The 22,108-nt window shown below is 42.9% G+C and overlaps 1 protein-coding gene across 1 annotated transcript; it reads left to right on the forward strand.

The window, feature by feature from the left end:
• xrn1 (5'-3' exoribonuclease 1) lies at positions 1 to 21,477 on the forward strand. The gene is made up of 41 exons (XM_035633448.2): positions 1 to 219; positions 1,357 to 1,589; positions 2,058 to 2,155; positions 2,484 to 2,593; positions 2,714 to 2,824; positions 2,914 to 2,999; positions 3,189 to 3,276; positions 3,481 to 3,649; positions 4,048 to 4,115; positions 4,429 to 4,566; positions 4,685 to 4,857; positions 5,669 to 5,758; positions 5,949 to 6,105; positions 6,561 to 6,680; positions 6,773 to 6,942; positions 7,659 to 7,776; positions 8,054 to 8,149; positions 8,771 to 8,874; positions 9,254 to 9,388; positions 9,565 to 9,727; positions 10,014 to 10,127; positions 10,724 to 10,822; positions 10,916 to 11,031; positions 11,183 to 11,329; positions 11,434 to 11,523; positions 11,681 to 11,816; positions 11,938 to 11,994; positions 12,118 to 12,250; positions 12,401 to 12,470; positions 12,579 to 12,774; positions 12,903 to 12,992; positions 13,228 to 13,311; positions 13,595 to 13,642; positions 13,888 to 13,968; positions 14,062 to 14,199; positions 15,236 to 15,371; positions 15,490 to 15,653; positions 16,578 to 16,691; positions 17,804 to 17,912; positions 18,125 to 18,306; positions 18,429 to 21,477. Exons 1-41 carry the CDS (start codon positions 145 to 147, stop codon positions 18,780 to 18,782), a joined length of 5,160 nt encoding a protein of 1,719 aa, XP_035489341.2. The 5' UTR covers positions 1 to 144; the 3' UTR covers positions 18,783 to 21,477.
• The last annotated feature ends 631 nt before the right edge of the window (positions 21,478 to 22,108 follow it).

Consider the following 22,108-nt stretch of genomic DNA (forward strand, 5'->3'; position numbering starts at 1 on the left):
ACCACGGACAAACCAGCTAGTTAGCGTCCGTTGGAAACAAAACCGAAAAGCAAGTCTGAACCCAGGCTGCGTTTCGTGACCCAGCGTAGCTAAATATCTGCTTTTGAGTTTTTGACCGCGCACCAGTTCGACCCAGAGGCGAAGATGGGGGTGCCGAAATTTTACCGATGGATATCCGAGCGCTACCCTTGTCTCAGTGAAGTTGTCAAGGAGCACCAGGTAGGACACCAGCCACAAATATCGCCCGCTTTCCCAGTCCACTGTCGCCGATAGCCGCAGCGTTAGCTTAGCTAGCCCGCTAGCTAGCTAGCTAGCTTCTGGCTATCACGGAGTTACGTGTGAGGGGGGGGGCGCGGAACTTTGATTCCACGTAGTTTACCAGAGTTATTGTCCGACCACAGCGCCGCTCTCCTGCTCCAGAAACACACCGGGCTCCGCTTTTCGATCACACTCATAAAAATAAACAAAACACCACTCGTTATTTCCCAGTTCCCAACACTTACTAGCTTGCTGTTTTGGTCTCGTCCGTGCATTACACGTTGACCTCAGACGGGTCAAAGGGACCGTATCTCACCAAATGTGTTACCACTAGTTTAGGCCCTTTGTTTGGCAAGAACATTCGGCCCGACAGTGAACCTGTCGCGGGCAGCTAGCTTACTGCTCCACCGGCGGGTTGGGAGTAGAGGCTACGGCTAGTTGGCGTCGCGACAGTCGCCGTGCTTTGCGATGTCTGACGAATCTTAAGAAGAATCCGAATTGGCGTCGTTGAACGTCTCTTTAGTGGACCTGACGTGACCGAGGTTCTTCTTCGGCGACACTGCGGCGGACTTCAGTGACCCCGCGTAGTGTCGGTGCCGGAGCGGCGGTTTCATCAGCTGGACGCGGCCCAGTGTCGCGCTGTGTTTTGTTTCAGAGGAAATGAGACCTTGCACGCCACCGACCTGTTTCGTATTAAGCATCACTGGATATGGGGGGAAAAGAAAAAAAAAAGAGTCTTGTATGCCCACCGCCGACACTGGGTTACGAAACCTGAGTGTCACAACATTGTTGTCAATTTCACTGGATCCATTTTGGGGGTTCTTTGTCGTGCAGCAGGCAGGACGAGGTCATAAGATTGCCGTTGGCGTGTGACAAAGACGAGTCGACCCTGTCAGTTGTGGTGCCCCACGTCTGTCGTATTACGCCTCGCACAAACACAAATTTAATAACCAGAATGAACTCTGCACAGTGAAGTTTTTGTTGTGGAGGGATGCATTTAGAATTTGGAAATGGAGATTTCTTTTCAAGCTGCTATCTTTTCTGTTAACAAACCATTAACTTGCCTCTGCATAACTGTTTGGCTCGTTCTCCCCTCAGATCCCAGAGTTTGACAATCTCTACCTGGACATGAACGGGATCATCCACCAGTGCTCGCACCCGAACGATGAGGACGTGCACTTTCGCATCTCGGAGGAAAAGATTTTTGCCGACATCTTCCATTACCTGGAGGTGCTCTTCCGGATCATCAAGCCCCGCAAGGTCTTCTTCATGGCCGTGGATGGCGTGGCGCCGCGGGCGAAGATGAACCAGCAGAGGGGAAGGAGATTCAGGTAGACGTCGTGGATGCAGAATGACAAAAAACAAACAAAACATTAGGCATCACACAACTGCGGGGTTCCTGTTATAACATTCAAATAACTCAATATCTTTTCACGAAAACTTCCAGCCCTTTCATCTACAAATGCTAATCCTCAACCTCGGAGACACTTGAACATAATTGTTTGTTAGATTTTGAGTGAAGAAGTGGGCGTTTATGAGAATGTTTGCATTGTGATGTTGAATCTTGACTGGAAATATCGTCTGGTATTATTTTGTCATTTAAAATGATGTCTGTTGGACTACAGTTGTTAACCTAAAGACTTAGGAAACCAGTCTACAGCCAGCAACACAGCTGGAGCCTGTGAGTTTAACTTGCTGTGTGTGTGTGTGTGTGTGTGTGTGTGTGTGTGTGTGTGTGTGTGTGTGTGTGTGTGTGTGTGTGTGTGTGTGTGTGTGTTTGTGTTTGTGTTTGTGTTTAGGTCTGCCAAAGAAGCAGAGGATAAGATCAAAAAAGCCCTGGAGAAAGGGGAGGTCCTTCCTACTGAGGCTCGCTTCGATTCCAACTGTATCACTCCAGGTATGGATTCTCCCAAGCTTAACACATTAAAACTTATAAAGGAAACTGTTGCAGAATATGTCAGATGTTGTCAAAAGTGAACCTAATTATTGGTTCACTGCACTACCACCCTGACTGGAGTTACGGGTCATCCCTCATACACTGTTAGTGCTTTTGCATGAGCATCTGCTTATTCCGTCTAAGAGTGAAAGGAAGTTCCCTTCACTGGTGTTCGTCAGATACTTCATGGAATTTTGGACATTTGTGTGCAACCATACTTTTCGGTAAAACCATGTGGTCTGTTCGAAGAAAGTAAACGACTCCTTTTTCAATTGCATCTTCTTTCCAGGCACTGACTTCATGGCGAGGCTTCAGGAGCAGCTCAAATATTTTGTCAACAACAAGATCTCCACGGACACACTATGGCACAACGTCCGAGTCTACCTGTCGGGTCATGAGGTGTGTGCTAAAGAGAAGGGGCGCTGCAGTTTCAGTTACTGCTGGAGGTGCAGTAACTGAAACTGCAGTTACTGCTGCAGTCAGTATTTGCTTGTACTAAGCGTGTGTTTCTCTTTACAGACACCAGGGGAAGGGGAACATAAGATCATGGAGTTCATTCGCTCTGAAAACGCAACGCCAGAGCACAACCCGAATACCCGACACTGTCTATACGGCCTGGATGCCGACCTGGTAACGTTTGTGCACCCGTGGTTCAGTCTGCGTTTGATACTGCTCAAATAAAAGATTCCCCACTAACATCTTTTCACTCCGTGTTGCAGATGATGTTGGGTTTAACCAGCCACGAGCCAAATTTCTCTCTGCTCAGAGAAGAGGTCCGCTTCGGAGGAAAGAAATCCCAGAAAAGGTGCGTTCTGCTTTTCTCTCTGTCTTCTGGTTGTATCCCCCCGGCAAATAATACGGGGGGATATAGTGATCATTGTGTCCGGAGCAGAAAAATTCACCTCATGGTTGTTTTTGTTTTTTTGTTTAGTTTCTATTTTACCATTAACATTAACTTTACTTAACCTTGGTGTTTTCTTTTCTTCTCAACCAGGATAACGGCTCCAGAGGAGACAACTTTTCACTTACTTCACTTGTCTCTGATGAGGGAGTACATCGACTACGAGTTCTCTTCGCTCAGGGTGAGACACACACACACACACACACACACACACACACACACACACACACACACACACACACACACACACACACACACAGTATTACACAAAAAAAAAGTTATTTCCTTGCCACATTTCCAGTTATGAGAAAAGTTGTATTGTTTTTTTCTGTTCCACTTCACTATAACTAAGATGTATTCTAATTCTTTTTTGTGTGTTTTCCAGAATCACATTGGCTCCGATTATGACTTGGAGCGAATTATAGACGACTGGATTCTAATGGGCTTCCTCGTGGGAAATGATTTCATCCCTCATCTCCCTCATCTCCACATCAACCATGATGCTTTGCCATTGTTGTACAAGACCTACATCACTGTGCTACCCAGCTTGGGGGGTGAGGCACGCGCACACACGCGCACACACGCGCACACACGCGCACACACGCGCACACACGCGCACACACACACACACACACACACACACACACACACACACACACACACACACACACACACACACACACACACACACACACACACACACACACACACACACACACACACACACACACACACACACACACACACACACACACACACACACACACACACACACGAGAAATGTTTGAGAAAGGAGTTTCTCAAGATCTTGTTTTTTGTTTAGTTTCAGGAATTGTTTATACTGGGCCAGCTGGTCATGTAGTTTGTACATGTCAACCATTATAACAGAGGAATATTATCTGTTATCAAAATGTATATGATGTCAATAAAAAACTTTTTAACCTCTGCTCAGGGTATCTGAATGAAAACGGCCATTTAAACCTCAGAACTTTTGAGAAGTACCTGGAGAAGCTTGCTGAGGTGAAAATTTTCATTTATATCAGTAATATTGACTTTTGGAATTTTTGAAGTGTCTGAGGTGATCATTTCTTTTAGCATCTAGAACATTTGTAGTAAATATTAACTTTGCACAGCGGCAGTTAGTTACTGTTTTTGTGGTAGTTTCGTTAAGGTAACACATTGAAGAATAGATGTTAGGTATGTGCAGCTGTCAGTCACAAGATTTGTATATGGTTTGAAGCATTCATTTTGTACCGCTGTTTGTTATTTCCACAAAGCTCCATTACAAATTGTTTACCTGTTTGTTTGTTTCTCTCTCCTCCCCCCCCATCAGTTTGACCGGGAACATTTTAACGACGTGTTTGTGGACCTGAAGTGGTTTGAGAGTAAAGTTGGAAACAAGTATTTGAACGAGGCAGCCGGACTCGCAGCAGAGAAGGAGGCGGCTTGCAAAGGCGCCAACAAGTCGCAGGTAGAAATGTGGTGATTTATAAAAACGAACACAGCATTCATTCTCTCCTGCTCGTGTAGAGTTTCTCTCACGTGTTCCCTGTCAATAATAATTCCTATCACTTGTCGTTTGTGTGTAGGATTCTTCCCTTGGTCTGGCAGCTCTTACACCATCAGATGGAGTGACTGGAAAAGGAAAGGGAACTGTGGGAGACGACGATGAGGAGGAGGAGGACGATATGTTTGAAACCGAGTTCAGACAGTACAAACGCACCTACTATATGACCAAGATGGGCGTGGATGTGGTGTCTGAGTGAGTCATTAGATACACACACACACACACACACACACGGCAAGTTTATTTGTATAGCACATTTCAACTACAAGGCAATTTGAAGTACTTTACATAAAACATTAAAAGCATTGGTAAGAAACACACATCAAATCACATTAAAATACAATAATTAAAAAGAAGAAAAAACATGTTAGAGTAGAATAAGACAGGTGATAAAAGTTAGTGCAGTACAAAAAAATGCATATAGTTTATTGACTGAAAGGCAGCGGCAAACAGAAAATAACACACACAGACACACACACACACACACACAATCTACCCACCATAACTCATTCATGTAGAAGTTGATTGTATCGAGGTCTTATGGACACAAGACATTTAAGTAAATGTCTGCAAATGCATTCAAACGTTAAAAAAGTAATGTTAAGAACCTGCCTGTGTCTTGAATTAATAACTTCAGATTATTACATAACATACATGCATGTAATTCATTACGTGTCACCTGCCACACGGGCTGTTTTTGAGACAAAACAGTTTGAATTTAGTTGTGGTCGTCTCCAGTACACACGCACACAGTGAGGCAACAGTACTACAACTGAAATTAAAAGTCACTGTTCCTTCATTTTTTAATCTTCTTCAACTCTTCACAAAAATATTTATTGTGTGACACAGTTCTGTTAAAAATCTCTTTATTGGGCAAAAATGGTCAAAAACATGAATGTGAAAATGAACTGTGAATACCTTGCACTGCTTTTCAGTAGCTGATGACACTACGTTATTTTGTCACTTGCACGTTTGCCTAAAATGTTTTTTATTCTCCCGTTTGCAGCGAGTTTCTTGCCAGGCAGGCCAAGTGTTACGTGGAAGGCATCCAGTGGATCCTCCACTACTATTACCACGGGGTCCAGTCCTGGAGCTGGTAATTACGTCGCTGCCATATGTCACTTTCTCTCTCCTCTTCGTGTAACATAGTCCCACTGGCCTGGGAAGGTCACGTGGTTTAACACTAAGTAGTAAGACAGTACTGGATGATTTCTTTCACAGCCGCTCTCTTCATTTTATTCCATTTTGAAATCAATCCTTTCAATAATGTGCGTGTGTCTCTCTAGGTACTACCCCTACCACTACGCCCCTTTCCTGTCTGACATCAGGAATATAGCCGGGCTAAAACTGACCTTTGACCTCGGCAAACCCTTCATGCCCTTCCAGCAGCTTTTGGCCGTCCTGCCTGCCGCCAGTAAGGAGCTGCTGCCCACGTCTTATAGGGTAAGACGCATGCACGCACGCACGCACACTCACTCACTCACTCACTCACTCACTCACTCACTCATACACACACACACACACACAAAGCAAGTCATCAACACATTTCTTTGGCATATTACCTGTTTTGTGTTTTGATATTCTGTGATGAATCTTGTTGCAATCATCACAAATTTAACAGTAGCCAACATATGAAGATAAATATGTTGCAAAATCAAAAAGTGCGATGTCTACAACCCCTCTTCTAATTCAGGTTACATGTGTATGAATATCTTTTTACAAGCAAAATTTTTGAAAAGTTTAAGATTCTCACAAGTTCTCACAAGTTCACAAATCCAGTCTACAAGCGATTGCATTTTGCAACATATTTACCTTCATACAACACAGCCAATTTGTAAAATATTTCCTGAATACCCTAACATGAATAGATGATAATGATGATGATTTCCTTGTTTCAGCCCCTGATGACCAGTGAGATTTCGCCCATCATCGAGTACTACCCCCTTGACTTTAAAACGGACCTCAATGGCAAGCAGCAGGAGTGGGAGGCCGTGGTGCTCATCCCCTTCATAGACGAGGTAAACACACATTTGGAGGAAAATCAGTGCCACATAATGCCATAGTTATGAAAAAAAACAAAAAAAAATGTAACTGTCTGTTTATTAAACAGAGGTGTTTACTAGCTGCCATGGAGCCCTGCAATCACAAGCTGACTAAAGAGGAGAAGGCCAGGAATTGCCACACGGAGTGTGAAGTCTACACGTATGACGGTGAAATGGATTTCCCGTACACCTCGCCCCTGCCTCACTTGTTCCCCGACATCATCCACTGCCACGCCAGGTAGAAAACACACACTGACATACACACACTCATCCTACGTGAACCTAATCTGTCTGTTGTCTCAAACCATCCATAACTCAATTGACTCCGTGTTTGTGAATTTCTATGTGAGTGTGACATGTAGTAAATCATGTTCCTCCACTTCGCTTTATTACAATTATGATTATTGTAAGAAAAAAAGTGGAAAATTGCTGGGAGAGTATTTTCATTTAAACTTGGAATGAGCAGGTATAATGTAAGTATTGTTGCTAATTATAACTGCTGAAATGTGTTCACACAGCTACACACAACCACAGTAAAGTAATCCAGCCAGTGTCCGTGTTAGTCCGTGTGTGTTTGTGAGTGTGTCCGTGTGTCCGTGTGTGTCTGTGTGTGTACTGTAGAATATTATACAACTGCTACTGTATAATGCAGTTGTAAAACTACGACTGCTACAGATGCTTTTGACACAGTTTGCAGTGCACTTGATGTGGCTGTAACTCTATTCAAGCCACATGTTTGGTGCGGCGCTATTCTCCTTTTCATTCGCTGTCCGTGGTGAATGTCAAAACATGGATGGAATGAGTTCCATCAAAGTTGTATTTACCGTGTCTAATATTTCTATCGAGGAAAAGTCATTTCGCGATAATTATCTTCATCGTTTTACTGCCTAGCCCTACTGCAGGCTGGTGTTTAGTGCACTTTTTTTTAGATCGTGTTGTGTTTGCTTGATACAGGAACGCATACATCCCCATGGACGCCTGGCATGTGCCTCTGGACCATGTCAGCAGGCGACTGGACCGCTCAGCTCTCTACTTCTGTGGCTTCCCCACTCTGCAACACATCAAACACAAGGCAAGTGTTTTTATGTGTGTCTGTGTCTATATGTGTGTTTAAAGGTGTTTTGTGTTAAATTACATTTAAAATCTCTGGCCCGAAACCTTTTTATACCAAAACCACACCATTTTTTTAGAGTGCAAATTTAACACAAACACTAAACTGTTTTCTTGACTGCCCATTGCTATTTTGTAGGATGGAAGTAATAATGAATCCAAAAAAAATAACGCTCTCTTTCTTTCCTTCTTTTGTCATATTTGCCCCTTTCTCACCGGTTCACTCTCTCGGTCTTCAGTACTTTAAGCGGAAGAGCGGGGTGGTCGTGTTCCAGCAGAGCAGCAGAGGGGAGAACATGATGCTTGAGATCCTTCCCAGCGAAGAAGGAGAGATGGTGACTTCTTTTTTTTTTTATTGATCTTCCACTTTAAACACACTGCTAACAAAAACAAATATCTAATAGTCATTGTGGAATTTCTTAATTTCTTAATTAAAAAAAAATATCTTGTATCTAAAAGATTTCGGAGTGTTTTAGAAGTCTTGAAATATCAAGTTAGCAAAAGGTTTTGGTTCTTTTTTTCTAATGATAACACACATGTATTTAATACAGTGATATACAAGGATATCCAAAAAAGATTAGTTTTATTTATTCTAATGACCCACTCATGTCTGTAATGCAGCTTTATTACAGTATGTAGGAGAAAAGAGTTGAAGTTAGGACTCTTTATCAGAACAAAGACTTCGTTCAGGAGCTCTAAATAATGTTTCCTGTCTGTAGTTAGTGAAATGTTTGGAAACTTCTAAATTAACAATGAAGAATTTAAAAACCACTTTCAATTTGAGACATTAAAGGGAAAAAAATGTTCTCTCTAGTGTGTACTTTCTACTCTCTGTATATTTGTATTTGTCTGTTTCTTAGACATTTTCTTTTTTTCTGACTTGGTGCCTATCTCTGCCTTTCACTCGCACTTACCGTTTTCCTCTTTGCTCTCCTTTCCCTCCTCTGCATCTCCAGTTATGCGACGATGTTGCTGCGCAAGTCCTGGGGAAGTCCGTGTTCGTGAACTGGCCCCATCTAGAGGAATCTCGCATCATTGCAGTGTCAGATGGAGAGACCAAGTAAAACTCTTACTGTGTCTTAAGAGATACTGTCTTTCTGGTCTTTTCTTTGAATTTAAGTTCTGCATTTGGTAGTAGAAGTGTTTTATCAAGTAGAGCATTGTCAAATCAGATCATTATGTTCCTGAGAGAAAATACTTGAAATGGGATCATAACGCTGCATCTGAATGTAATGCTGGAGTGTCTTTTGTGATTCTACCACTGGGCGGCACCAAATGTAAAAATGTACGATTCCTACGCAATTTCAGATTATGTGTAAACCCCTCACCAATATTCTCAAAATGTAGCATGTATGTCAGCGGGGCCCAGAGTTTGTCTCTGTGCTTGTGTGAAGCATGAAACTTGGCAGAATTTGGAAACCTCTTGCCCTGTTTTGCAGGTTCAGTCTGGAGGAACCCCCTGGTGTCCAGAGAGTGTATGACAGCCCTTCAACTCCTCCGCCCACCAGAGTCGTCTGCCTGTCTGACAAGGAGCAGAAGGATTGGGTGAAAGATGTCCAGGGAATCACTGAACAGTAAGACGCTCAGTGCAACAAAAACAAAAACATTCATCAGTAGAGAAAGCGCAGTTGTTTTCAAAGCCAGTGTAACAAGAACATTCTTAATTCTTCCTAAAATCATGGTAACGCATCTGGTTTATTTCTCACGTTCACGATTCCTTTCATACATTAATTTTTTTGTATTCTCGCAGCTTCCTGAAGAGGAAAGGCATCATGGTGAATGAGACGGAGGTCGTTTTGTACGGCCAGTTGCTGACGGGAAGGAAGTACGTCCCCAAAGCCAACGGAGCGGTGGAACTAGAGAAGCAGTGGGCCAAACAAGTTCTCCCTTTCGCCTTCCAGACCGTGGTCAAGGTACATGACTACACACGTAGTATGAGAAAGAATGCACTCATGGGAGTTACCAGCTTAGCTCCATCGGCACTTAAAATACTTTTCACATATCTGTACGGCCATAATCCATCAGACGGAAATACACCATTGCAGCACTACAAAGCCCGACGAGAGATTGTTGTGCCATACTCTGGAATTTAGCAAACACGTATGATCACACACTTATCACTGATGTAGTGGAATTCAGGGTTTTATTTTGAAAGGGTTGTAACGTCACTCGTCCGTATATCTCCCTCCATCTTCTCAGGACATCGAGGCCTTTTACTCGTCTCTGACCTGTTTCAAGAGCTTGGACGAGCTTTTCCCTCAAGCAACCACCGTCTTCATGGTGGGGAACCCATACTACGGTGCCATGGGAGAGGTGAGTGATCTGCTTTCTGATCTTTTTTTAACTTTTCTTACTATGTATATATGTGTGTGTGTGTGTATAACTATTAGGGCTGCAACTAACGATTATTTTCATTATTAATCTGTTGATTATTTTCTCGATTAATCGCTTAGTTGTTTGGTTCATAAAATGGTGAAAAATGTTGATCGTGTTTCCCACTACCCCCAAGATGATGTTGTGTTTTGTCTAGAGCACGTCAGATATATCAGTTGGCCTATAATATCGCCGATATTAGTCTTTCACAGACACATTGCTATCGGACGATATTTTAAGAACCCGACCGATATTATCAGTCAACAGATTTGAGCCTTTCAATGTGCATTAATGTTTACATTTTATGTAAAATAAAAGTTTTATGATATTTAAGTTCTATGTTTTTGGTTATATTTGTATTTGTCAATTTATAGTTATTTATGATAACTTTTATGGTTAAACAAAAATATCAAATCCTTGTCTTTGTCATAAAGGTGGATGTCCTCCCATCATTGTTGATTTCATCATGCTTAGTTTTTCCTATATCCAGTCACCATCTCTTTTTTTGTGTTTTTTATTTGTTTCTGGCTCAACAGGTGCAGGATTCCAGCGACGTCATCAAAGACGGCCGAGTGCGCGTGGTCTTCAACGTGCCGCATGAGCCACAGCTGGAGCCACTTATCCAGAATCAGCACGTAAGAGACGCCATGCACGTTTGTCTGGAGGCATTTGCCCCAATATCGTCTGTGTTTCTTGAGTATTTCTTGTGTCTTTTTTCTCTTTTTTAGAAATACTGTGTGAGGTACAGTCCTGGATACGTTCTGGCGTCTCGTCTCGGCACCACCAGCTACCTCGTGTCACGCTTCTCTGGAAGCATCTTCATCGGCAGAGGCTCGAAGAGGAAGTGAGTGTCACTGTAGCAGGAATCTCGATAGATGCCTTGACAATATCTCTTGTTCATTTATGGCTGAATATTTAAGATTTTATGGTGGATTTAAAAGTTTTGTATGTTCCACTGCTTTCTCTTCTCTGCCCCTCTTCCTCAACGACTCCAGTCCCTGTGGGGAGCAAAAAGCCAACGTGGGCTTGAACCTGAAGTTCAACAAGAAGAATGAGGAGGTCCCTGGATACACCAAGAGAACTGAAAAGGAGTGGGTCTACTCCGCTGCTGTGGAGGAACTGCTCGGCGAATACCTGGACAGGTAAATAAAACAATATTTAAAATAAACGTCTGGTGGCATTGGAATGTGTTGGATATTTGTGGAAACTACATACAGTTAAAAACTGTTTTGATATTTTTTGACAGATTTCCTGAGGTATTCAACACAGTGTCCAGAAACAGTCACGATGACGTTTTCTATGAAGATGACATCTGGCCTGGAGTGGACCAGAATGGGTAAAAAAAACCACACACACAAACACACAAAATTCTTCATCTTAGTGGTCCTTTCATTATTTAGCCTATTTTTTCAGCAGACATATTTTGAATGTATTTTCTTTTGAGTTGATGGTGTATTTATCAATGATCCCTGATGCTGATGGACTTTCCACAGGGCTGAGAAAGTTGCTGAGATCACTTCGTGGTTGAAAGGTCACCCAGTGAGCTCCATCAGCAGGGCGTCGTGTGACCTGCAGGTGCTGGACTCCGCCATTGTGGAACGGATCGAGGATGCCGTGGAGAAAGCCAAGGTCTGACTTTTGCGTCATGACCTGCTCCAAAGTTCAGAAACTTTCTGTTTTATAGCGTGCGTGCGTGTGTCCGTCCTCATGCAAAAACTCTCCCCTCATGTTCTCTGTGACCCACTCTCAGGTAAAGAAGAGCACCAAGAAAGTCCGTGTGACTGTCAAACCTCATCTGCTCTTCAGGGTGAGTAAGATTCCACGATAAACATCAGGGCTGTCGCATTTTCCATGGCACAAACGCAGGCTGTGTCATACTTCATTATGTACTGCGTGTTTACGAATAATCGAACACTGTATTTGTGTGTAGCCGCTGGAGCAGCAGCAGGGCGTGGTTCCGGACCCGGATGCAGAATATCGCCTGTTTGACAGAGTCGTCAACATCAGGGAGAGCTTCACTGTCCCACTGGGACTCCGAGGAACAGTTGTCGGAATTAAAGGAGGTGAGGACATCTCTTTCATCCAGTGATGTCTTTATACGCTTTGGGAAAAAACAATCTATCAAAGCTTCAGCAATTTTCCACAGGAAATGTGCACGTTATAAAGGTGAAAATATACATAAATACTTCTCACCCTTTATTTGTACTTTTCAGCGGAGCGTGAGGCAGAGGTTCTCTATGAGGTACTGTTTGATGAAGACTTTGCTGGTGGTCTTAACGTCAGGTAATCACACTAGGAAAAAAATGAAATCTTCCAGGGATCACCACTACCATTCCACACCAGACTGGTTTCTGACTAGACGCGTGGCTGCCATTTCATTTGTCTCACCAGGTCATCTTCGCCTCGTGGTTACCGCGTCCCTCCCTGCGCCCTCATCAATCTCTCCCACGGAGGCCGGGCGGACCACACCTCCCACAAACTCACTGCAATTGTCAAACCTCAGCCTGTGGCCGGAGCCAACTTCCACTCACAACGCCAGCTGGCCGGCCTCAACCACTCGCCACGGTCACCGTTCATACCCATGCAGGTAAGTGGGGAACAGTGCAGTCACAGTTTATTTCCTGTTTGGAATAAAAAAATATCTCATCCATCCTTGTAATTTCTTACACTTTTCTCCTTCCCTCTCTGTTCTGCCTGTCAACTCTTTTTCTATAGCACAACAACAAACAAGGTGTGGTGAAGGCAGCCTCCCAGGGCAACAGGAACTCCCCCTCTAAGGGTCCCTTCCAGAAACAACAGGGCAGGGTAGGTGCAAGGTCCCATGTATACTCTGACATTCTCCTGAGATTATACTGATTATACTGAGAGTGTCTGGACTATGGAGCAACACATGCAGGCCCTCCAGAGAAGTCCAGGACAATGTCTGAACTTCGGTGCATGTCTGACATCACCTAGGGACAGTTGGGGCTGCGCACCTCTCCCAAACTGTGAATATAAGGTGCAAACTGTTTTCTCTTTGAATCTCCACATCTCCGTTCAGAGCAAAGAGGAGTACAGCAATGCATGGCAGTCACCGCAGAACATGGGCCCTCCGAACAAACCTCCTGCTCACTGGCAGAATAATGTACGTGTGTGTGTGTGGATGTTTTTAAACAAAAGATTAATCTAATGTAGCACCACTCATGGAGCACAAGTGTTGCCAATGGCGCCGAGCAACCCATTAACATGTCCTTAGTATTTTATACATTATAGGTTTATGTGAACTAATCGTTGCTGAACTTAAGATTAAAAAGTACAAACAAATTTTGTGCGACAGCACGGAACAGGTGTAGGAAATGCATTGATGAAGATGTTTTCTGTGTTAAAACGAAATAGAAAATAAGAATCCTTATCTTTGCTGACTCTAGGAAGGACACTCTCAACAGGGGAGGAACCACACAAACCCCAACAAATCTGTGAGTACACACACACACGCACACAGACAGACATATGCTATATGTGTATTCTTTCCCAGAATCCAGCAAGCATTGTACAGTAATATAAAGGCCATCGGCTCTAATGGAACATCTTTTAAAATATAATTATAGGTTTTGAAATATGTGTGTGCCCGACCGCAGGTAGACATGTTAGTCTGACTGTTAGTCTGACTGTTAGTCTGACATTTGCTTTTTACTGTATTGTGTGTGTGCTACTCTTGCAGGTGCCAGTTGGTGGAATCAGACTGTTGAAGAAAAACGAAGATGTTGACTCCCTGTTCCCCTCACAGAACACCGCCAACAAGGTAGTGTGTTTGCGTCTGTGTGTGTGCATGTATGTTTGTGTGATGAATCACCACTTTAATTTCACTGTGTCTTCCCACACTTCCTTCACTTAGGCTTCAACTGAGTTCGAGGATCTCATTGCCAGTCTAAAGATCTCTGCAGGAAACCAGCAGACGCCTCCTCCTCCTGCTCCTCCGCAAGTTCCCGCCAGCCACTCAGACGTCCCGCTGTCTCCACAGTCCTTCGCCATGGTGAGCATCGGAGGGGCATGGACTGGTGGAGCTGAGGGTGGTCTTCGTTGTAGTATTTAACATAATTGAGCTGAGAGCAGGGGAGTCTGAGGAAAGAACGAGGGACTTTAAACCCGCACTTCTTGCAAGATATGTGCTACATCGTTTTAAAGTATGAAAAGTTTTCACTTTGAAACACAGGTGAATGTTATTGACTGACAAAATTATGACAATTATAAGAGAGGTGCAGTGAAATGTCATTGTAAGACCTGATGAGCAGAATATATTCATTTTGAGGGCATATGTGTGTGGTGAAGCTATTGATGTCAATCATAGTTCCATTAGATATCGCTAGTGAATTTAATCAATATTTCCTCAAAGGCATCTTGAGTTATGAGGTTAGATGTGATAGGCCACGCCCATTTGCACTAGTCAATATGATTTTACACATTTTGGTCAATACTTGCCCCCAAAGCCTTCACACCTAACTTTCAGAAATTTTTAGGCTTTTGAGAAAGACCATTTTCTTTTTGGTATTTGCGCAACCCCCTAGGGATCGGGCATAAAATGCTAATGTAGGCCTGAAGATATCTATTATGATTTCAAAAATTCTTAAAAGAGTTATAGCCCAGATTCACTACGCCCTTTGGTAAGATATTTTGTTCAATGGTGGCCTTTTTTTTCTTTTTTTTTTCAACCAAGCTTGCTCATTTATAATACAAATAGTAAAGGTCCTGACCGTACCCCGACCAACATGCAAAAATCACTTCACATAAAGTTGTGTATCTGTGGAGCCTGCCACCCCACAAACTGTGAACAAAGACCACTGTGTGGTTGTTTTGTGAGCTGACTAAACCCGACAGCCTGGCTCTGTACCACTGGTTACGATTTCTCTGCCACTGTGATGTCACAGTTGCACTCTTTTGGGGGTAACCACGCCTGCAATATGAGAATCTCACTTTTCTTAAGAATGGGCGTGACATTTCCTACACATTTGGAAATCAGTTGATACGCCGGGATGATTGACCTTCGGTTGTGCTTTGGTTGTTTGCTGTAGAAGGGAACACTTGTACTGAAGGAGATGCTGAAGATCGACAGTTCAGGCGGAGGAAGTCCCCCTAACCAGGACACTACCAACACCACCCCCTCTGGAGGTCAGCAGCAGAACAGGAGACGGTCGTCCAAGAAACTAGGTGAGTAACTGACTCCTACACTACAGCCAGTTCACAGGTTTACAAACCAAGGTTTTTTGTTCAATGTTTTTTAACCATGATTTTATTCATTTGCATCCCCCGTTTCCCTTTCCTCTAGCGGCAAAGATGAATGCCCCCCAGGGTGACACAGGTTCCCCTGCGCCAGCCACGTCCAGCAACCTCACCAATGCTGTACTGACCAGTAAGGTGTCGGAGCTGGCTTGTGTCTGTGTGGGGTTGGGCATGGCACCACCCGATTTCAGCTTTATAGGCAACAGACAGGTAATACAGCATCTTTTACACTCGTCTCTCACCACACGCACAGTGGCTTCAGGAAGCATTCCGACCCCTTCACCTTGTGCATCTTGGTGAAATATGCTGCGTTCCATTACACCTCGGAACTCGGATCTCCGAACCCAGAAGTCAGGGTGGTGATATCTTTCCCAACTTGAGAGGTCGGTCATTCCAAGTTCTGAGATATACTGTAACGATTAACCCGGCTTCCGGGCTCAGAGCTCCGAGGTGAAATGGAACACAGGGGATAGACTTTGACTTGTGTCTGGAACTCGACTGAAGTCCTGTAGCAAACTGAAAAGATTAGACTTGGTTTTAAAAGGGCAACTGCTGTGTATAAGGCGCCAGGGCAAGTTCTGTTCAAGAGTGGTTCAGCCAAAATCCAGACTTGATGGAATAATTGTGTAGAAACCTGAAGATGGCAGTTGAGAGGCGTCTCTCGTCCAATCAGACGGAGCTTTAACAGGTCTGCCACACAAGAACTTCCCAAATCCAGGTGTCCAACGTTTTGTACAGACTTCACCCAGGAGGACCTGCTGCTTTAACTGCTGAGTCACTGGTCTGAATACTTTTGCGAATGACAGATTTCAGTTTTTGACCAAACTTGCAAACATTTTGAATTTTCTAAAATGTAATCACTTTATGGGTTATTGATAATAGACTGATAAAAAATACAGTTTTATAAGTTTAAAATGAAATCTACAAAATGAAAGAGTCTGAATACTTTCTGAAGCAGCTGTACATTTATATTTTTTTCTTATTCCGGTCTTATGTTACACATCTGGCACTAATGTTACAAAGTGATTTGTTTTTGTTTTTATTCATATAATTCTAGTTTTAGTTTTCTCTCCCACAAATCTTTAGTTACTATTTCTTGGACATATCCACTCAAACTGTCCTTTGTCTCTACAGGGCCTGGTTGTGTGTCAGGTGAAGCTGTCCAATGGGCTGATGGTCCACGGTCCACAGTGCCAGTCCGAAAACGATGCCAAGGAGAAAGCTGCCTTCTTTGCCCTCCAAAGACTGGTACAGTGCGCGCACACACACACACACACCCTAGTGTTTACTAGTGAAGGCCCATTCAAAACATGATTTGGCATTTCCTACCAGCGTTCAGTGGTTTTCACCGCAAACCACTTAATGCTGATGGAGTGTGGAAGTCGTCTTAGTTTGAACTAAATAAATCTGAAATATTTTGCAGCATTTGATCCTGACTCGACCTTTGATCTATTTTTAACTGAACCACTTAGTTCTGTTGGGACCATAATTTACTAAATGAACATCATGCTGTATTGACGAAAACTTGAGAGATTGAACTATAAACCCTCTCAGGGAAATGTTTATTTGATTATAAATCAAGTAAGAAGTTGAGTCATTTTCTCACAGACTTCCATAGAAACTGACTTATTTTTGCAATCGGCAAGTCGCTCCCCTATTGATCAATCGAATTACATGCTTGGTGCACTTCCATATGGAGGCTTAAAGGGGACCTAATTCAAATGATAGTGTAAATGTGAAAAGGAAAAATGTAATTCCACAATAGATTTATAATTTTCCACAAATGTATGTTTTTTGAGTAAAAGATTTAAATGAAAAGGCAATAATCCAATTTTCATTTTCATTTTCACATCCATGTATGGGCATTCTATGACTATATTAAAATGATAATGCAATTCGATAACAATATGAAAAATTTAAATGAAACACCTGCTCTTCAGTGGACAATATGTAAATGCAATATAACTAATGCAGCCTAATTTCCCATTTAAGCAAGCAATATGTACTGTAGGTCACAATTAAAATTAGAAAATGCATATCTAACCATTTGAAAATGAAATTGCAAACTCCATTTGGCTTTTCATTTTCAAAGACTTAACCTCCACTTAAGTGGACAATATTTAAATGCAATAGGGGAAACAGCTTCTTGTCTTTGTATTTCGGTATCTATGAAAACTTTCCACATATTAAGAGTTAAACAGATTGGCTAACAGTATATGATCATTCTGGATAGCATGAAAAGATCCAGAAAGCAGCTTGTAAACTGAATATTTGCTGGCCCATATGGTAAATGTGAGTAAAATTGCAAGTATTTATAACCAAGGCGTGTGTGCGTGTGTTTTCTCTTGTTGTATCTGTAGAACTCCCTGGGATCAGGCTTCCCTCTCCCACCTCCCCTGTACCCAGGAATGGGTCCGATTCGACCTCAATCAATGGGAGCCATGGCTCCTCGGGTCTTTAACCAACAAGGTCAGTCTTCCCTAACTAAAATTTAAGCGCTAGTGTCTGTTGCTGAAGTCATGTCTTTAACAGCAAAAGTATTTTTTCTGTTGGTTCTCTGTATTTAATGTTTTACCCTTTATTTGACTTCTGTCTCAGGTGTTGTTTGAAACTTTCATGTAAGTGGATTTTAGCCTTTTTTTTACATGCTGTTGTCTGAAGTGCTTTTTATTTCTCCCCAGGTGGTTTACTGTTGCCCCCGCAGGGTTACGCTCCGGCCCATATGTGGGGGATGCCTCTGCCTCCGCACCACCAGGGCCAATCATTTTATGGGGCGCCGGGAACCTTCCCTGGTGCCGCCCGGCCCCAGCCTGCAGCAACAGCACCGCCCATTGGCTCACACAACCAGTTCATCCCATTACAGGTAAACACACACACACACACACACACACACACACACATGAAGACAGGATGCCTAATCACCGGAGTGTGTTGCTGCTTCATGCCTCCATCATGTAAACCCTGCTTCTCCTCCGACCCCGACAGGTGACCAAGAAGCGGGTCTCGGCCAACAAGAAGAACCAGGACACTCGGGAGTTCTACAGTGCGGCCCATACCGTGGCCAGGAACCAATCGCACAAAGCCCAGTACCAGCCCTCTGGCCAGTCGCAAATCCAGAGTGAACCACAGAGCGGCCAGGGCAACCAGCAGCACCAACACGCCGCCAACAGCAACGCCTCTTTGTCCAGTCTAACGGAGGCTGTTTCCACGACGACAGCAGCCCCACACACACCGCCTAGGCAAAACGTCCCAGCAACAGGCCACACCCCTGGCTCCGCCTCCAAGAGAAGGCACAGGAAGCTTGCTGTCAACTTCGAGGCGGCTAAAGTCTCCGAGTGATGAGCTTGCGTGCGTGTGTTTAAGGGCAGGAGTATGTGTAGTGATGTGAAGTTGCTATTTCAAAGCCTGACTCAGCAGCTCCGGTCAAAACCTCCTGAATGATTCACTCAACATTTCAACATAAAAAAGCATCTTCAGTTGAATCAGAGACACAGAGCTACTTAAGATTTTTATTTTATTTTATTTTTCACTTCTGACTGATGTTGTGAGTGGTGTTCACTTGAGCAAACTAAATAATTCCCCCCTTCGCTGCCGTCCGCTTCACAACACAGCTCAGAAGTGTCGAGTATCAGAGTTATGTAAGTAAGTAAGTACCAAGCCCGGCTGTTGTGGTGCGTCGCTACCTCCGACCTGTTGCCTTCTGCGACACACTGCTGACAGTGTGAGCCTACAGCTGGCTGGGTGCTGGCTAAGAAGAGTGAGGTGCATTCTTTTTTTGTCCTTTCTTTGAGTGTTGGACAAAGCAGTTGATTTGTTGGACCAGAATGAGACCGTCAGCGTTCTATTCAGCATCTTTAAAGGTAAAACTATGATTTATTACAGCTTTTATTTCTGTAGCTCTGGGTCGTAATTTGATCAGCTGTACTAACCCGGCAACATCTGGCAGCATCGCTTAAAAACCATGACCAAAGGCAGCATCTTCATCCATCCACCCGCACAGCTGCAGCAGCAGCAGTAGCATGCACTCACACTTCTATGTGTTCTGTGAGGAATCTTTGCTTTACCATCAGGTTTATAGGAAACCCTGATTATTGGACTGCCTGCTTAAAGATTTCTGCAGGTTTCTTATCGTCACTGATACCTTAGACTCCTTGTGTTCACCCGGTCTGGTTGAGAACGGTTAATTTTGAAACAAAACACTTGCCTTAAAAGTGCGTCGCCTTCATTAAATGTATGTTGGGAAAATGCAGTATCTACTCATCAGCCAGCATGTGGGGCCTCCCATCGTCTCCTCTTCAAAGCGTTGCCTTGCGCAGTTCATTTAGGGACAGAAGCATTTTCACACGGACTAAAGCGGCCGTCCGTCGCCTTGTGGCAACACAGAATGAGAACATCCATCTAAATGCTGATTTGTTGAGATCCATCGTGCTCCTGGTCACACTGTGCCCTCCATGTTCCTGAAAACGCTCTTGGATCAAATTTGGATCTCGGTTCTCAGGGACGTGTAGCTGTGATAGAAGCTCCCCTCGTGCCCGAGCCTCAAGATTTGCACCGCGGCGCTCAACCAGTCTCTCTCCGAGTAACGGCGGACATACTTGGATATTTACCACCAGCTTGAAATACCAGCCTTCTGTCACGGCTACACTTGTGCACACTGCTAATGAGTCATTAGTCATGTGTATCAACATACACCGGAACATTTTGTGCTCTGTGAATGACGCCTCCAAAGTAAAGCTTTCTGAACGATGCAAAATTATGTTGTCATGGTAAGCGACACACACACACACACACACACACACACACACACACACACACACACACACACACACACACACACACACACACAGAATTGTATTGCCACTCCAGACCTGTGGCAAATAACCCAGAGTCCCACTCGCCCGACAATAAAGAGCTAATTTACTTTTTTTGAAGTGGACCCTGCGAAGTCCTTGAATTTTATTGTTGTGGTCTACAGACTTAATTACAGATTAATTTAAATTTAACAACAACAAAAAAAGAAGCAACTTAGCACCTGATTTTACACAGGTGCAGGATTCATCCTTGTCTTTATTGTCTTGCTTCCACTAAGATTAAACATAGTTTTTATTACGAATGCGGGAGCCGAGGTTTATAACACCATGTACTTTTGGCCTTTTAAATGGAAATACATAAATTCAAACCCCAGGAAAATTTGATTTTATTGATTGTGTAAAGATTTCTGACGTGACAGATGTCACATTGTACTATTATGTTTGTATCTGGCAAACATTTTCATTTTGATCTAGTGCTTTAATTGTGAAAAGTCCTCTGTCACCACTCACATTAAGAGACAACACTTAGTACTAGAAGGGTTGAAAGTAGGTTCTTTTGTATCTGTGTGATTGCAGCCAAAGAGCATTGTAACTCGTCCATAACAGGTACTGATGATATATAATTATGTACACACTAAAATTGATAATGATAAGTCTCTGAGATGCTGCTTGCGAATTCAATTTTGGGTTTTATTGTACCCTTCTAAACACACCTGGACTTGTTTATACAACATCCGTGTATATTAAACCTCTCTTTTAAAGATCTTTTCCTTTTTCCTATTTCAAGCTATGGTTTTAAAAAACTTTTTATAGACGTATTAGGCTCTTTTCTAAGCGAGCTGAATAATTCTCGTTTCAATAATGTCTGTGGTGAAGCCACAGTGATGGAGGCATCACTGCAATCATTTTTACTTTGTCCTCGTTTTGAGGGACGCGGATGTAAGTGTTATTTGTTTGCGTGTTGGTTTGTTTGGGTTGACGTTCGTCTCAACACCGACCCTGGGACTCGCGTCTAAAAGGCTCTGGTGCGATAAGAGGTTTTAAAACATTTTGGAAATTGAAGCACACCTTGTATATCTGTTGTTGTTTTTTTTGTTTTTGTTTTTTGTCGTTGTTTTTGGAAATGAAACAAAAGAATTCTCAATCTGAAAAGATAATGACTTGATGTTTTGATTCAGGAATGTGCTGTACATATCCATTTAATAAAGTGAACCTTGTTAAAATGTGGTCATTTCTCTTTGGTGTCAGAAACTGCAGTCCTCTTCTCCCTTAATCGGTTTTTATTAATCGATTTTGAATGTAGTTATTTTTAGGGGTAACAGGAAAAGATTAGGACAAACTGGCCACAGTGCTGGAGCCAAAGATGGTATTCAATTTATTTTTTTTATTGGGTAGAAATATGAGTGCTCTGCCCTTCATGTTAATGAGATGAGCCAACAAAAGATTGAAAATCAATTTGTCCATTCTAGAGTTGCAACAGTTAATCGCTTAGTAATCGATGACTAAATTAAATCGACATCTATTTTGATAATTGGTTCAAGATGATTTTATGGGGAAATAGTCAAAATTCTCTGATTTCAGCTTAAGTGTGAATATTTTCTAGTTTTTCTAACTGACAGTTAACTAAATGTCTTTGGTGTCTGGACAAAACAAAACATTATCTTGAGGTTTTGGGAAACACGATAGCCATTTTTATGGACCAAACAACTAATAGATTAATCGAGATTATAATCGACGGATTAATCGATTATGAAAATTATCTTAAATTGCAGCCCTAGTCCATTCTATAGTAAAGTTCACCTAAAGAAATGTTTGTTTAAGATTTCAAACAGACAGTTAGTGTCCCTCTGAACA

This window comes from Scophthalmus maximus, chromosome 5 (genome assembly GCF_022379125.1).
Source record: "Scophthalmus maximus strain ysfricsl-2021 chromosome 5, ASM2237912v1, whole genome shotgun sequence".
In the NCBI taxonomy this organism is placed as follows: domain Eukaryota; kingdom Metazoa; phylum Chordata; class Actinopteri; order Pleuronectiformes; family Scophthalmidae; genus Scophthalmus; species Scophthalmus maximus.

Coding starts and splice junctions, on each gene's coding strand:
- xrn1 (XM_035633448.2), top strand. CDS start 145: ATGGGGGTGCCGAAATTTTACCGATGGATATCCGAGCGCTACCCTTGT. Junction 11,330..11,433: donor CTCGGCGAATACCTGGACAG/GTAAATAAAACA, acceptor ATTTTTTGACAG/ATTTCCTGAGGTATTCAACA. Junction 12,775..12,902: donor CACCGTTCATACCCATGCAG/GTAAGTGGGGAA, acceptor CTTTTTCTATAG/CACAACAACAAACAAGGTGT.